Below are 16,353 nucleotides of genomic sequence, written 5' to 3' on the forward strand. Positions count from 1 at the left end.
CTTTGGGGGAGAAAAGGGTGACAAAGGACCTGTTAAGTCTGCATGGGGAGGACACACGAGGTCGAGACGGAGTTCCAACACAACACTTTATTGTCGTACAAAACAGAACTGAACTGTGAAAACCGGCCCCGCTTATATTCCCCCTGGCCGCGTGCGGCCACTCCCCCCCTGATCCGTGATGGGGGGGGAACAACCCCTGGGTCGCCAATAGCGCGACCCAGCTTAGGGCCAATGGGGTGCGCTGGCTCGGGCCAACCGCACGAGCAGGGCTTAGGAGCCTTTGCCTGGGACTCAAGCTCCTAGGTTTCCCCCTGCTTACTATCCTATACATACATAGCACCCCTCCCCCCTAAGTCCAAACACAACTAGCACACAAAGTCTTTAAGGTGGCTTGGTCGTGTTCGTACCCGCTGCGACCTATGCAGCGCTGGTGATATGGAAACAGCTGCTGGCGGGGCGGTCGGCTCGGGTGCGCTCGCGGCAGGACAGGCGGCGTCTGGCAGTTCCTCGGAGGGGCCGGCTGGCGGACGTTCATCATCCCGTGCGATCTCCACAGGTGCTCCTTGCTCTGGATCTTGGGCTTCCGAGGCGGTCGCGAGGTCGGGTGCATTAGCTGGGCGGCGGCGCAGCTGGTCGATGTGCCGCCTTAAGACACGTCCCTCGGGGGTAGCAACCTGGTAGGAGACCGGGCCAGTGGCTTCTTGTACGGTGGCAGGAATCCAGGCTGGCCCCATCCCATAATTGCGGGTGTAGACCTGCTCGACAACCCGTGGGGTGGCGGTTGTGTCCCTTTGGATCGGGAACTCTGGAGCCAAGTCTGGGTCAGCCGGTCAAGTGCGGTCTTGGGCCGGCGGCCCATGAGGAGTTCGGCAGGGCTCTTGCTGATAGTGGAGTTGGGGGTAGTGTGTTGATCCAGGAGGAAGTTCGCCAACTTCGCGTCCCAGTCACCCCGATGATGCGGTTCAGTGCATCCTTGGTCGTGTGCACCATGCGCTCGGCCTGGCCGTTGGTGGCAGGGTGGAACGGAGCGGAGGTCACGTGACAGATTAGGTTGTTCGCCATGAACTCCTGGAATTCCACCGACGTGAATTGTGCCCCGTTGTCCGAGACCACCATGTCCGGCAGCCCGTGCGTTGGGAAGAGCTGCCTCAGGACCCGGATGGCCACCTGGGATGTCATGGAGGACATGGCTATGACCTCCAGCCATTTTGAGAAGGAGTCCACGACAACTAGGAATGTCTTGCCCTGGAAATGTCCCGCGAAGTCTATGTGGATGCGGGACCAGGGCGTGCGCGTCGACTCCCAGTGCTGGGTTGGCGCGTGCAGCATCTCTGGTCGAGACTCCTGGCAGGGACGGCAGCGCTTGACCCATTCCTCCGCGGCGGCAAGGGTCTGGTCCTTAGTTGTGTGAGCGGCGACGTCAGCAGCATGCAGGGGCGGTTCCGGCAGGGTCTCGATCAGGAGGATGTCGTGGGGCTGACTCTCGAGCGGCAGGCGGCTGATGGCGTCCGCGTTCGTGATGCTCTTCCCGGGGCGATGCAGGGGCCTGAAGTCGTAAGCATTCAGGAAGATCGACCAGGGGAGCATGTAGGGGGACAAAATCTGCGGAGTCTGCCGGTCCGGAACGAAGAGGCCCAGGAGCAGCTTGTGGTCGGAGACGATTTCAAAGGATCGGCATCGGGCACTGGTACCAGGACGCCCTGAGCGACGATACGGTCGAGCTCTGCGTCGATCCGGTCCTTGAGTGCAAAGGGAACCCGACGTGGCTTGAGGCGGATGGGGGTGGCGGCGGGGTCGACTCGCAGGCGAACAGGCAGCCCCTTGTAGCAGCCGAGCGGGCCCTTCCAGACGTCCTTGAACTCTGACCAGACAGAGTCGAGGGCGGACTGGGAGATGTGGTGAATGCCCCCAATGTGGAGGCCAAGGGCCTGGAACCACTCAAGGCCCAGGAGGCTGGCGCAGGGCACGTCGACCACGATGAGGCAGAGACGGCTGGAGTGGTGCTTGAACTGGACGTTCACATAGGCGGCGCCCCGGACCGGCAACCGACGACGCTGGTAGTCGGAGATTAGGACGTCGGTAGGTTGCAGCTTGGGCAAGGCAGTGTGGCGCCTGAGGGCGTGGAAAGTGTCCCAAAAAACCATGGAGAGGGCCGAGCCCGAATCGACCTCCATGTCGCAAGGGGGCGCCCTCGATTCTTACGGAGATGGAAACTTTCTCCACGCTGTGGACTCGGTGCACGTGGATGCTGTGCAGCTTGGAGTCGTACCGGTAGCGATAGGAGGTGGGAAACTCGTCGTCAGCCATGTCGTGGACGGGCTGAGCGACGCCATCTTTCCTGGCCTGCCGACCGACCCTTCTGTGCGGAGCGCCAGACCTTCGCGATGTGGCCAACCCGGCCGCAAGCCCGGCAGTTGGCGTCGCGAAAACGGCAGGAACGGTGGTCGTGCTGGTCGCCGCAGCTGGCGCACGGGCGAGCCACGGGGCCCTGCGACCGGTGCAGTCTGGCGGACATCTTGTGTGCCTCGTCCACCGAGTCGGAGTCGCTGACGTCCCCAAAATGGACTGGGGTTGCTTCGCGAAGCAGTGCGGTGGCACCACGGTCCCGGGGACGGTCGCTCCTGGCGGCGGAGTCGGCCTCCGTGGCTTCCTCGACGGCGGAGGTCAGGGTCGCATCCTTTCTGGCGATGATGCAGCGGCGCACCTTCTCATTCCAGAGGCCAAAGACGAACTTGTCGAGGAGGGCATTGTTGAGGCTCGGAAATTTGCAGAAGCGGGCCAGCTGCCATAGGGCGGCAAGGTAGTCTGCAGCGGATTCGCCCGGCTCCTGGTCACGGAGGTGGAACGGCAGGCGGCGAGTGAGGCACATCAGCTGGGGCATGAAATGGTTCCCCAGCGTGGCCAGAATGTCCTTTAAAGGCGCCTCGAGCACCTTGGCGGGGGCCATCAGGGACTGCGCGAGCTGGAAAGTCCGTGGCTCACACATGCTTAGGAAGATCGAGTGCTGCTTGCCGGCATCATCAATGTCGTTGGTATCCATGAAGCACGCAATGCGATCCGCGTAGCTCTCCCACTCGCTGAGGTTGGCGGAGTCGAACGCTTCCAGTGATCCGCGGGTGGCCATTGCAGCGAAGTGTTGTGTCTCTGTGTGTCAGGATTTCAGCAAGGCGAGCCGGACTGCCTACTGGGTACTGCGAGGTTGCGGAGAATCGAAGGTGATTTCAGCGAGAGCGATTTCGGTAGCAAGCAGGACTTCCTATCGGCCTTCGTCGCCAATGTTAAGTCCGCGTGGGGAGGACACACAAGGTCGAGACGGAGTTCCAACACAACTCCTTATTGTCGTATAAAACAGAACTGAGAACTGTGAAAAACGGCCCCGCTTATATTCCCCCTGGCCGCGTGCGGCCACTCCCCCTCCGATCCGAGATAGGGGAGGAACAACCCCCGGGTGGCCAATAGCGTGACCCGGCTTAGGGCCAATGGAGCGCGCTGGCTCGGGCCAATTGCACGAGCAGGGCTTAGGAGCCTTTGCCTGGGACTCAAGCTCCTAGGTTTCCCCCTGCTTACTATCCTAACTAAGTACATACATAACAGGACCCTTGTTAGGGAAGCAGTGATTTTGTTAGAAATTCTAGAGTATATTTATACCATTGTTCTTTCCTTTTGTGCCCTTTGTTAGATATTAGGCCCATGGATCGTTTGATTATGGTCAGGTATTAGTCAGATACAGCACACAATAGACAGTCTTTCCTTGTTTCAATAAATCAAAATCTAAGGAAAGGGTACTGGGATTCAAAATAATAAATCCTTTCTACACATCTAGTTCCCTATAAACTTGCTAGAAATCCTAGCAGGTATCTAAGGCTTTGGCCTTCTGCTCACATCTCTGCCCATAAGAGCAGGATGCTGCATCTTGCCTCTGTGAAATCCAAACGCAACTGGATAACTCCAAAACTTTTCCCGCCTTAACAAAGGAACAGGGCAATAAAACACAATTGTCTCTACGTTACCTGAGGCATGTCACCAATGGCGATTTGCTGACCAATTAGCTAAAGACACATTGCATTACATCATCATCTTGAGTGTATAAACAATCAATACAATTTAACCCTTTGCTGTCTGACAGAAATGAAACTAGCTGTCTATACCCAGCACCCTTCCAATATGGGCACCTCATGTTAGTTTCTTTTTCTTACCTGTCATTCAGTTTATTGTATTTTCAACTGATGTCATTTTTTGATATAATAAGATCACTGAATCCAGATATCTGAGCAAGTACAGATATTATAAATTATGAATGCTGCTTCTTGCCCAAGACCCATGTGACAGAGGAGATCTGTGCCAGTTCCAAGCTGCAAGAGGGGGGAGATGCCTTAAAAAGGCTAGGCAGCCATCTAGCTGCCTCTGCTTGACCAGGAACAGGGCTGGCTGTGACTGGGATGGGCACCACAGCTAGATGGTTGGCCTGGCCTGGCTGGAGCAGCAGTGGCTTCTGGGACTGAATGCACGGGGCTTATTTTACACATCTGCAGGTTTTCTGATATTTCGATTCATGTGATAAATCCTTAATACACTGGCTGAAAGGTGGGCCAGTGAAAGGGCTAGCAAAAAACATTTTTGAGAAATGCCGGCTACTCCTTATAATAATTTGTGAAGGACAGTGAACAGGCGAAAGGTTTACTAGAACGTACTACTGACCCCAAACGAAAAGCCAGCCTTATATACACAAGTGACTGTTTCCAGATGAAAAAGAGAAAGTCTTTTGAATATGGGCCATCACAAAGAAAGTTTCTGTTTATCAATATGGGCTTGATAAGTCAGGGAAGTTGCTCTGTTAAAATTTTCAAGCTCCCAAGGTAAGAAGAGGTATTCTTCTGAGGAATGGTGAGGGGAGGTATGTAGGGTTGCTGCTGTATTGTATCATGTCTCCAACTCCATCACCAATATACAATTAAATTGTGGGGGAGCCGGTGTGGGGAGGTTAACCACATTCCATCGGGGCTCTCCTCACACTGGTGCAAGCAGATTTGATTTCCTGCTGTTAAGAGATCATTGTATAGGCTGTAGCTTCCATTTTTGTATCTGAAGGCAAAATCAAAATAATATCCCCACACCGTGCTTTTTTAAAATGCATACTGGAAAGCAAGAAATTGGAATCCAGTAGCTGTTTCATGTCACTTAATGATAAATTTGGCCTTGGCTTTATGATAGTCATGGTGTAACTGGGGTTAGCTATGAGGAAACTGAAATTTCCAGAATCCGTGTTGGGGATTTCATTGATATTATCACCAAAATTGCACAGATTTATCCATGGAACTCTGCCACCAAGCTTGGCATATCTCTTAGCACAAGACATAGATAGGTGTGTTTATTCAGTCTCTTAAATAGAACGTTCTGGCCTCTAATTTTAGTGAGTCTTATTCCAGGGATGTTGATATTAATGCAGGTTTTTTGTTTGGTACCATAGCTTGTTGATGTTGGAATGGTTCTTGAATCTCAGCATTTGGGCTATATTGCAAAGTTCCTCAACCAACTGCAAATTTCTAGTAAAGAAATAAATATTTTTATGTCCAGGTATGTACTTAATGCAGTTATATTGCATCAATTATAAAATATATTTAGACTAGTTAAACATGTGACTTAATATAAGTTTTTCCAACTATGGGTGGCCTAAAAAGTTGTGTTTGTGTTCAGTGCTGTCAAATTGCTTCTGACTTAAGGCCTATGAATTAATGACCTCTAAAACATCCTATCCTTAACAGCCTTGCTCAGGTCTTGCAAACTGAGGGCCGTGGCTTCCTTTATTGAGTTAATCCATCTCATTTTGGGTCTTCCTTCAACTTTTCCTACCATTATTGTCTTTTCCAGTGACTCTTGTCTTCTCATAATATGACCAAAAACTTGGGAAATGCAAGTGTGAGTCTTGTGCAAGTCCATCACACTAGAAGAACAGGAAATTGCTATGTATTTGAAGGGAACATCTGTCTGTGTGTTTGTATTTGTTAACTTTACATTAATTTTGAAGTAGGAATTTAAAATTGACAATGGCTTATACTTAATGAACTGTCAGCTGCACACTGGTCCCCCCCCCCCCCGTGGTCCCTTTTGACCTCCGGGAAGATTTTTTGTGGGATCGCAGGACCCACACGGATGAGCTGCTGTGCAGGTGTGGGTTTGCAGTTGGGGGGGCGGGGAGAGGCTCTGTCCTTCCTCTTCAATTAGTGCAGATCCACTGACAAAAGAAAAAGGAAGGGGCAATTTCACCTCCTCCTAGCTGCAACTCCCAATTCGCGTGGCTGTTCATACATATCCCCTGATTCCAGGAGAAATCTTTCCAGCAGATGAAATAGACTGAAAGGAGAAAGGAAATGAACACGCAGGAAACCAGTTTGCTTTCTGTTGGCAGGTGCCTGGAAAAAAGCCAACAAAATGCTTGCAGCGGAGATTTCTTATGAAATTTCTTGCTTTAGTATGAAAAAAGTCTTTTAAGCCATGTTCTCGTTTATGTTGAACCCAAATGTAAGAATTCTCAACAGCAGGTAATACAAGATTTGTTCTTAAGATTTCAGGCAAGACATTTCTACCAGACCAGCATTTGTGACTTTAGTCCATTTGGTTCAGCAATAGCAGAATTTCAGGTAATATACTTCTTGGAAAATGTTAAGACTCCAGCTAAATTATATGGAAGTAGGGTCTACTTGTATATATTACATTGGGATGTTAAATAATTTACTTAAGATACTGGTTCTACTTGGTTCAGAATTTATTTATAAATATCTGGGATGAGGCAAATGTTTTCCCCTTCAAAAATACATTTTGTGAAAATCAGAACTAAAAGTAATAATATGTCCCTTGACTCTCCTCCTGACTCTGAGCCCAACTAGATGCGATATTGTCCTTGTGCCCAACTCAGGGGTGCCACTGCCATTTTAAAATAGCCCCCATGGGGGGGGGAACCAGATTGCATTTTAAAATGTTAAATGGCCAACGTTAGGCTTTAAAATGGCAGCCATGTCCCCAGGTTGGACTTGAGGACACCGTTGTGTCTAGTTTGACCCTTTATTGTGAAGGGCAGAGACGATTTGCTAGCACCATGAGGAAGAGTACAGAACAGGAGATGGGTCAGCATGTCATAAAAATCAGTTTGTCCATCGGTTTCCTCTTTCTACAGATATGAAAAGCTTGTTGATTCAGTTTTAGCCAGCAACATCCGTTCACCTGACTTCTGGACATCATCCACCATAATTCCAGATTATATAGCCTTTGTTCATAGAATCATAGAAATCGTAGAATCAGAGTTGGAAGATACCACCAGGGTCATCTAGTCCAACCCCCTGCACAATGCAGGAAATTCACAACTACCTTCCCTCCCACACACACCCAGTGACCCCCTATTCCATGCCCAGAAGATGGCCAAGATGCCCTCCCTCTCACCATCTGCTTAAAGTCATAGAATCAGCATTGCTGACAGATGACAGATTCTTGATGTGATTAAAATATTTATAGGCAAGGTGAGTGATGGATGTCCCTTGTGCCTTGGTGACGCCTGTGCAGCTGGCTTTTGTTCATCTTGTTCTTAGTTGTTAAATAGGAGTTTGATTGAAGATTGGTTTTTTTAAGTATGTATGAAAGCTGTTCCTTTTGAGAGCCTGGCCTGACAAAAGCTGCTTTAGAAATATGAGGTGTGCATGTTTAGGGATGTGGTGCAACCCTAACATGATGAACAGTTGCACCTCTGGCAGCCTCTTGCCCTCTTATATTAGAAGAATCTCCTACAAATTCAGATTGGGGGACAGCTGTAAAATAACTCCTTTTAAAGCCAGATCCTTACATTTGAGTATCCTTTAAAAAGTGTGATGTACACAAGGAATGTCTAGTACAGTAATGGTTTTGAAAAAATTATTAATTACATGAGTGATACTGTTCCAGCGTAGGCATATTTTAAAGACATTAAGGACCAAACTTTTCTTTAAGATCATTTGTGTTGTAGGTTTTTCTGTGAAGTATCTTTTGTTTAAGAAAATACAAGTTGTGTGGGGGGATTATAACTTACGCAACAAAGTTGTCATGGTCACACTTCTTCCCCTCACGTGCAGCAATGAAATTGCAAACCAGGAAACTTTCAAGAAACCATAGTTCGTTGTAATGTGCAATTGGGAAGTTGCTAATGCAGGATTAAACCATAATGTAGAATCCTGATTTGAAACCAGTAAGCAAGCAAGAGACAACCACAGTTTCTTAAAAGTCCTCAGTTCAGAAATCGCAACAAATTATAGTTTACTGAAGATTTCCTGGTTTGCAGTTTGGCCACCGTGCATGAAGAAAAAGGGTCAGTATGTGAGCCTGAGAACTTTGGTTTGTTCTCGTCACAAACAAAATATACAGCATTTGTCTTTGATAATAAAATTAAAGTCACTTTCCAAAGCAGTGGTGGTCATTTATATAGTCTGCCTTCTCACTAGGACCCAAGGTGGATTACAGGCATGATTTTTTTTTTTTAAAAAAAGAGTCAGTCAGCAGCTGACAAGATATGATAACATTTAAATCTAGCAGCAAGACCAAAAATGCAGTTCAGGTGGGATTGTAGAACGCGGGGTGGGGGACGACACAATGTTTACGGCATCAGGAAAATCATTGCAGGAAGGACTTTATCCCTTATAAAAGTAATCTCCCGAGCTGAACCATTTAACTGTGGCTTTGCTCCTTCAGTAAGCAAGCCTCTGTTCTGCACATTTTACAAAAGGAAAGAAGGATGGGGCAACTTGATGGCCTCAGGCAGACAATGTAGGAGCTTACAGGAAAGCCCTGAATGAAATGGGATCAAAACTCATGACGTGCAATAATTGGAATTTTTTTCCTTTAGAAATTCTACCTGCTTTTTAAGTATTTGGAATGCTGCTTTTGTTAAATGTATTGGTGGTGTTTCTTGTTTAGTCATAAATAACTATTTTCCATTTCTGCGAAACAATTTGTTGCAAATGTATTACATTTTTGGACCATGATGAACGACATGGGTTGTATAAGGCCATGAGAGGTCTTGTGGAGTTTACTAGCTGTATAGTAGCCCAAGGAGAAAATAAAAGCCCAGGTTACTGAATTCAGTTTCTTGCTTCAGTTTAAAAGTGCAGCTGAACTCCCCATTAAGTTAATCATGTTTTTTTAAAGCTATAATACGTATGTATAGTTATTTAAACATTTCATCATTTTCTTTTCTTTTTTTTTTGAATAGCATTGTAAAGAAAAAGGAGAGTGGACTAAACTGGGAATTGTGTACGTTCACGTGAGGAGAGAGTGTGAAAATTTTGATGAGCTCGAAAAGTACTCGCTGTTCATTGCTAATGTTCTAACCAATGCTGCGAAGGAAGACAGACCAGGAATTCCATTTTGTGAATTTGCAGCTGCAGGTAGAGCTTGTACAAAGTGACAGATTGTTCACTGTGAGCATGCAGTTACTTTCCGAATAAAGGAAGGGTATATATTGAAACATAAATAATCCAAGAGATGCATTGCCTCCCTTCTGCCCCCCTGCTATTATTAGCCAGCCTGGGATTTATCCCCAGCCAGGAAATTGGCTGGTGGTGGTGATGGAAGGAATCAGTCCATCATTCATAAATTCTGATTCTTTGCCTGATTTATTCCAGTCAGGGAAAGATAATAATGTTACTAGTCCTACTATTACTACTATGATTATTATTAATAATATCCCAACTTCCCCTGGCCAAGCCAAGCTCAGGACATAAGGATAATAATTACACAATACAATAACAAAACATTCCCAACAGTGCAGAATAGGCCTTTCTAATCAATAAACACCTTACAATTAGGTCATGACTATTGGGAAGACATCAGCCTTTGCCCCATCTAACGTCCTTGTGTGAAGTCCCAGCGACAGCTGCTACAATCTCCACCTTGTTGGTGTCGGTGGCTTAATGAAACCTCATACAATACCATATTAGCCATGGCCAAAATACTTACTACCAAATTTACCCCTGAAAATGTAAAAGGAATATTTGAGGGACTGATGCTGTGGCACATTGTCGCTGCCATAGCCAACTTGCAATCTCTCTACCAAAGATATTATTGTCCATTACTCTGAAAACAGTTGGATTGTGGTGAAGGAATCACAGCCTGTAATGGAGACCTCAGAGCCTGAGAATGCCCCAGGCTTAAAAAGAAATCCTTCTGTTCTTAAAAGTGGGAAATTCCTACGTGGAAGCTCACTGGGTGACCTTGGGCCAGTCAGACGCACTTGGCCTAACCTATGTCACAGGGTTATCATGAGAGGAAAAGGAGAATGACGTAAGTCACTTTGGCTCCCGATTGGGGAGTAAGTTGGGGGTATAAGGTGAAATAAATATGTTAAGATGAGGGTTCGGAGCAAGCAAGTGCTTCATTTCAAATAACTTGTTTTTACATATATACACATTCCATTTAAACCATTAATGAATTCCCCCCCCCCCAAATCAGAAGGTACAGCTACTGACCTTGTGTTTTTTTTCCTTCCAGTACATGAAGTGCCCTGGCACAACGAAGCAGACAAAACATTATTGGGAAGAATTGGTATCAGTGTTTTATATGCTTACTATAAAATACAGGAGTGGCTTAAGGTACCTTACTAAGTTATATTTGTAGCTGAATGTCTTAATTTGAGGTGCTGTGGAACTCGGGCAGGAAAATGCTGCTTCGGCCATCTTGTTTGTAGGCTTTCTAGAGGCACTTGGTTGGCCACTGTGTGAATAGACTGCTGTGTTTGATGGGCCTTTGCCTGATCCAGCATGGCCTTAGTACCACTTGACAAATGGCCCCAGTGTGCAAAGTTTTTCTTTAAGGCTGCTTCTGCACGGTGAGGATTCTTTGTGTTAGAGAGGCATGCATGTTGGCAACAGAGCTTCTAAACATGAGAGGAATTTTCATCTGTGTCCCAATAGAATAGATGCAGGGTTAAAAGATTTATACACTGTTGTAGTCTTCATGTGAACCAAAATACAAATCCATATTTTCTGCATTTTTTCTACATCCCTTAGGGTATGTACAGTGAATATGTAATGTGTTTGGTGTAAGACACTAGCATTATATCCCTTTGTAAGTGAGTTCTTTGATGTTAAATTATGATCTGAGTCCTAGAACTCTAGATTTTTAGCCACACGTTGAGCTTGGACTTGACTGCTTGGCCTAAGGGCTGTTTTTTATATATTAGTTCGGTGTGCCGTTTATGTGATCCCAATACATTGTACAGTACAGAAACTATGCCTTTAAAATGTATGTATCTGCATGCAGTAAGAGTTTTAAAACATGTGAGGCTTTTCTTTAGCATTTCCTTCATCTTAAAATTGACTATTAAATTCTGTCCTCCTGGGATGGATCCAACCAGTTTTTCCATTCATTCATGCCCAGTTCCCCTCCTCGCTACAGCCCCTGTCCCGTGTGGCTTTTGTCTATGCAAGTCCTATGGTCCTCAGCATAACCTTTCTGGGTGGTCAAAGGGGGTCTTTTCTCCCTTTTTCTTTGGTAATAACGGGGGGAGGGGGTAGCTGTGTTTGTCTCTTGCAGCAAAAATAAACCAGAATCTCGTGGCAACTTAAAAGACTTCACAAATGCTTACTCTGGGATAAAATGTTTGTTGGCTCCATTGCCACAAAAAATTATGCCGAAATAAAATTGCATTGCTTTTTGAAGTGCCAGTAAACTCCTGTTGGTTAAAGTCTGTATTTGGATATGCTGATACCATGGGATGTTGCTAATCTCATATGCAAGTTTTAACGCATGACTCAGAGTAATAAATGTTTCATTTATGAAATTAGTAGTCAAGGATTCTAGTTTCTGAAGCTTGAAATACTCGTTGGAAGAATTAATGCGGTCAAGATAAACTTGTTCCTTTGTAGGATGGACAGTTCTTAAATTATCCCTTGAGGTTTTGTATTTTGAAAGTGCTAAGATGGCCAGATCACCATACTTCCTCCACCCCAATATATATGTGATAAAATTATTGTACTGGTACCTCCCAGAACTATTCTCATATAGCTTTGAACCTCCAAAAGAGAACAAAGTGAATCTTGCCTTAATTGACTTAATTAGACAAACGAACATACAAATATATCTAGACAGAAATTATGCCTTTAAATAAGTGCTGAGGTGATGGCAGTCAAAAGATCTTTTGCTTAGACCACAGATAACACTCTGTTCCTAAGGGAAGCAACTGATGATACAGTAATTTTCATTGTATGTCTTGCATTTAGGCCAGGAAGATACTGGATACACTTCATACTTTAAAGATACATTTCTCATACTTGAAAGGGCTTATTGGTCCAGAGGAATTTGCATCACAATGTGAAATTGTCAATGTTGCTGTGGAAGTCTTTCTCAACAGTGGGAGCCTAGATGGGGCGGTATGGATACTGAAAGGTGAGTTGCTGTTTTAACAAATGAAACAAGGATTGCAATATTTTGTGTTTAGAGTAGATAGCAGTTCAATAAGGTCACTTACACAATTATAGCTGAAGCAGATGCTAATGCTAAAAGAAGTTTAAATGTATGGCTTAGGCTCCCGTTTTCTGTTTCTAAGTGTTTGCTGACCTAGGCTTGAAAAACAGCTAAAATACACTGAAAGGAACATAGCAGAAAGGAAGCGGGGGAAACAGCTTAGTCACCCAAAAGAGCTAATGTAGTGTAATGATTAGTGTGTCTGGTCTAAATAGGTAGGTCCTAAGTTAAGTATACATGGATTTTATTCTTGGTTTTGGTTTGGGTGGAACCAGGAAACGCAGGTTTAAATCTCCATTCTGTGATCAATAGCTGTCAAACTATCATAGGGTTGTTGTGAAAACTGTTGCAGGGAGGACTCTGGATTATTTGGAAGATAAATAAGATTAGATCAAGTAAACTGAATAAAATGTTAGTATCGAATGCATTTTATGTTTGTTGGGTATATAAGTGTTAAGTCTATAAAAAGTTCTTGCCAGTGTTCTTCTAATTAGCATTTCTCGATCGTTGAGATAAATGGTCTGTTATATAACTGCTGTACAATAGTGCAAGGTACTATGTGCATACATGACATATTTTTAAAACCGTATTAATCTCCCCAGAATCAGAGTGGGTAATCAACACACTGTCATGGTCTTGTGATAGAATGGATGTCCTGAATAGGCATAACCTGCTATGTAAGATAGCATCTGAATTCATTATTAAAAACTGTTACATGGAAGCATTTGAAGTCTTGCAAAATCTACCAGGCTTTCAGAATTCTTGCGGTAAGTGATTTTTTTTTTCAGCAGCTAGTGAGTATAGTTTTCATTCAGCTGTCACTTTTTCTAATGCTAAAACAGGGTGATGTTCTATTTACAGTATGTTGTAAATGCTTGCTCTGTGTTGGTTTATTTCATCAAATAAAGTTTGGCAACTGTGTTCCCTCCTTGCCAGAAAAGAAGTAATTGTTTAATTTATACAACTATTTCCCCCCCTTTTAACGTTATCTGTACTTTACTCAAGTCTACAGATTTAAGATGTAGCACTCCTACATTTCCTAAGATCGTTAAGCAGCCTACAAAACAGAACATGCTTGACAACAGTATGGATCTAAACATATGATGGACTATTGCTTCACTTCTGCTCATAGAGGGTTTTTCTGCCATTGTTCCCTGTATCATTTCTTGTTCTCAGGTTGACACTTTCTCATCCAATAGAAGGGCAAGCCATCTTAACCGGTCAAAGCTTGAAAGCAGCCCTTCAAGGGGAGGAGCCTCTCCCCAAGAAAACAAATGTCTGAAGGTCTAGATGCGACACACCCAAGGGTTCTTAAAGAACTAATATGTGAAACTGTTGCTATATTAACAAGTATGTGCAAGTTATCGCCAAGACCTACCTCTGGGTCGAATGCCTGGAAAATAGCAAATTTCACTCCAATTTTTAAAAAGGGATCCACAGGGGATCCAGGAAATTACATGCTAGTTAGCCTTACATCTGTTCCAGGTAAACTAGTAGATACTGTTACTAAAGAGAATTATTAAGCACATTAAAGAACAGTCTGCTTAGGGGAAATCATCATGGCTTCTGCAAAGGAAAGTCCTGCCTCACCAGCTCCTTCGAGTTCTTTGAGCAAGTTCACTTTCACTTTCTTCAGATTTAACAGCCCAAAAGCCATACACCAAGAAAATATTTAAGAATTAAAAACAACAGCAAAGAAAAATAATTATGAGTATCAGACGTGGCTGAATATTTTAACAGCCCATTTTGCAAGAAATTTCTCCCTGACGTGTTTGGAACAATGATGGAGAACATGCAATAATAAGTTTACCATTGACAAGGAGCAATTGCAAAAACGTTGCTCTGGAGGAATCTCAGCAAAACACCCCCTCGTCTGTGCTGTAGGAAGCACATTACAGCTTGGAAGCATATATGACCTTAATTTAGGTATCATCATATTGTCTTATTGCAGGTGTACATATATCTACATAGTACCGTTTAACGTTTGTAAGGATTTCTACTGCATATATTCCTGCAGTCCTTCAACATCAGTGTTGTGGTGTACACATTCAGAAAGCAAATACAATACAAGGAACAAAGCTTTGTTGTGAGCCATCCGTGAGGATTCTCTCTTGGTTCAAGGGGACTGCATGAGCCTTATGTCTGAAGGCAGGAATTTCATGATAGAGTTGTAGTTTGTACCATTATGTTGTTAAAACCAGGGGTATACTTCATATTTGAAGAAAAATCTCATTGGCGTTACTTATGGAATGATCTCAGCGATTGATGTAAATATGTGAACATAAAAATACACCATTAACAGTTTATCATGATCTCATCTTACAGATAGTCTGGATGTTTCCCAGTACAGTCTTCTGTTTAACAATCTTCTAGGAGCTAGTTTAGGGAGCAAAAACCTTGGAATATCTTCAGCTATAATAAATTTTATGCTTGCAAAGAACATCAATGTTGACTTTCAGTTACTCAGAGCATTCATCACAGCACTGGGAAGAAGTAGTGCTTTGACTGAAGCAAGGACATACTATAGAAGTAAGCTCTCTTTAAAACAATGTTTCACCGCATGGAGTGGTTTAAAACTTCCATTAAATAAAGCTGAGGCTGCAGTGTGACCCCCACAGTTGTGTATAGATAAATATTCATGTTGAAGAATATTGAACCACTTATTATTTTGATCTAGTTGAATATTCTAAAGTTACGGAGTTACTGAAAAACTTCACAAAATATCTATTTGGGTTAATTTTCGGTGGTTAGTTTGTTAAGAGGTTTTGTGGCATTTCCTATACATGTAGACAGCGCCCAGCAGACCCATCTATTTTTAGCTTTCTTTCACTTGTTATTTTATAATAGATCCAACAGTCTCCTTTGAAGAAAAAAAATAAAGGCTGATCACACTACAAGGGAGGAAGAGACAAAATGGCAGGTGCCACGTTACAGCATCATTTGTGGCACTACTTTCAAATTGTTTAAATTATATTATTTTGTAGGAAACATACATTATGAAAAACCAAGGGAATGACACCTATTTCCATCTGCTAATATGTTAAACTGGCAACTAAGATGGAATAGTTCTGAGTTGACTTGAACTTCAAGTTCTCCAGTGTTTAGAAAAGCGTTGTGCCAATTCACAAATTTATTTGTATATTTATTTAGATTTATATCCAGTTGCAGCCACCAAAGCAGCTAACAACTAACAGAGTACTATAAAAACATCTAAAACAAATTAAAAACAATTGTTTTAAAAACTGAGACTTCAGTTAAAAACAGATACGTGTTGTTGATGTAGTACAACATTAACTTACCCTTTTACCTTTTCACTGTAATGTGTTTTTTTTAGGTGCCTTAGGATTGGGTTGCTACCCACCACCGGAAGGAAATCTGTACCGTAAGGTCCTCCTGATTCCATCTTACGTAACAGAGATTGAGATGCTCTTAGCAACTGAAGTGTTTTTGGCTTCAAACGCCAGTAGTATACAGAGTCCTGGTGCTTCTAATCAGATACTTCAGATTGTATTGCAAAGGTTAGTACACAATCTAAATATGTGGCAGTGTCCCAAAGAAGTCTTGTTACTTGTGTGTCAGTTTGCATCTCCAACAGAAAACTGTGTAAAATGAAGTTACGTCAGCACTTTATAAGAAGAAAATAATGTGATGCATAAAAATCTTTGAAGAAGCAGACTTACCAGTATTTAAACTTTTTTAAGAGTTAGCTATTCATTGTGCTTCGCGGCAAAGTGACAGTACATGCCTCAGGACATTTGCAGCAGTAGGCATAAAAGGCATGCTATATTGGAAAGCTTGATGATTGTCATTAAAGCACTTAGCCGTCCTAGTAAGGAGCAGTCTGGGCACTTCCTTTTGGTCATCTTGTATGAA

The 16,353-nt window shown here is 43.9% G+C and overlaps 1 protein-coding gene across 1 annotated transcript in view; it reads left to right on the forward strand.

Moving 5' to 3' along the window:
• TOPAZ1 (testis and ovary specific TOPAZ 1) overlaps positions 1-16,353 on the forward strand; it is a 56,908-nt gene that overhangs the window by 33,068 nt on the left and 7,487 nt on the right. The window contains exons 10-17 of the mRNA XM_056857072.1: positions 5,468-5,574; positions 6,563-6,638; positions 9,230-9,404; positions 10,507-10,607; positions 12,237-12,402; positions 13,083-13,247; positions 14,806-15,009; positions 15,815-15,998. Of these exons, the coding sequence (XP_056713050.1) occupies positions 5,468-5,574; positions 6,563-6,638; positions 9,230-9,404; positions 10,507-10,607; positions 12,237-12,402; positions 13,083-13,247; positions 14,806-15,009; positions 15,815-15,998 (1,178 nt within the window). The remainder of the gene's footprint in view (positions 1-5,467; positions 5,575-6,562; positions 6,639-9,229; positions 9,405-10,506; positions 10,608-12,236; positions 12,403-13,082; positions 13,248-14,805; positions 15,010-15,814; positions 15,999-16,353) is intronic.

This window comes from Euleptes europaea, chromosome 11 (genome assembly GCF_029931775.1).
Source record: "Euleptes europaea isolate rEulEur1 chromosome 11, rEulEur1.hap1, whole genome shotgun sequence".
NCBI classification, from domain to species: Eukaryota; Metazoa; Chordata; class Lepidosauria; order Squamata; family Sphaerodactylidae; genus Euleptes; species Euleptes europaea.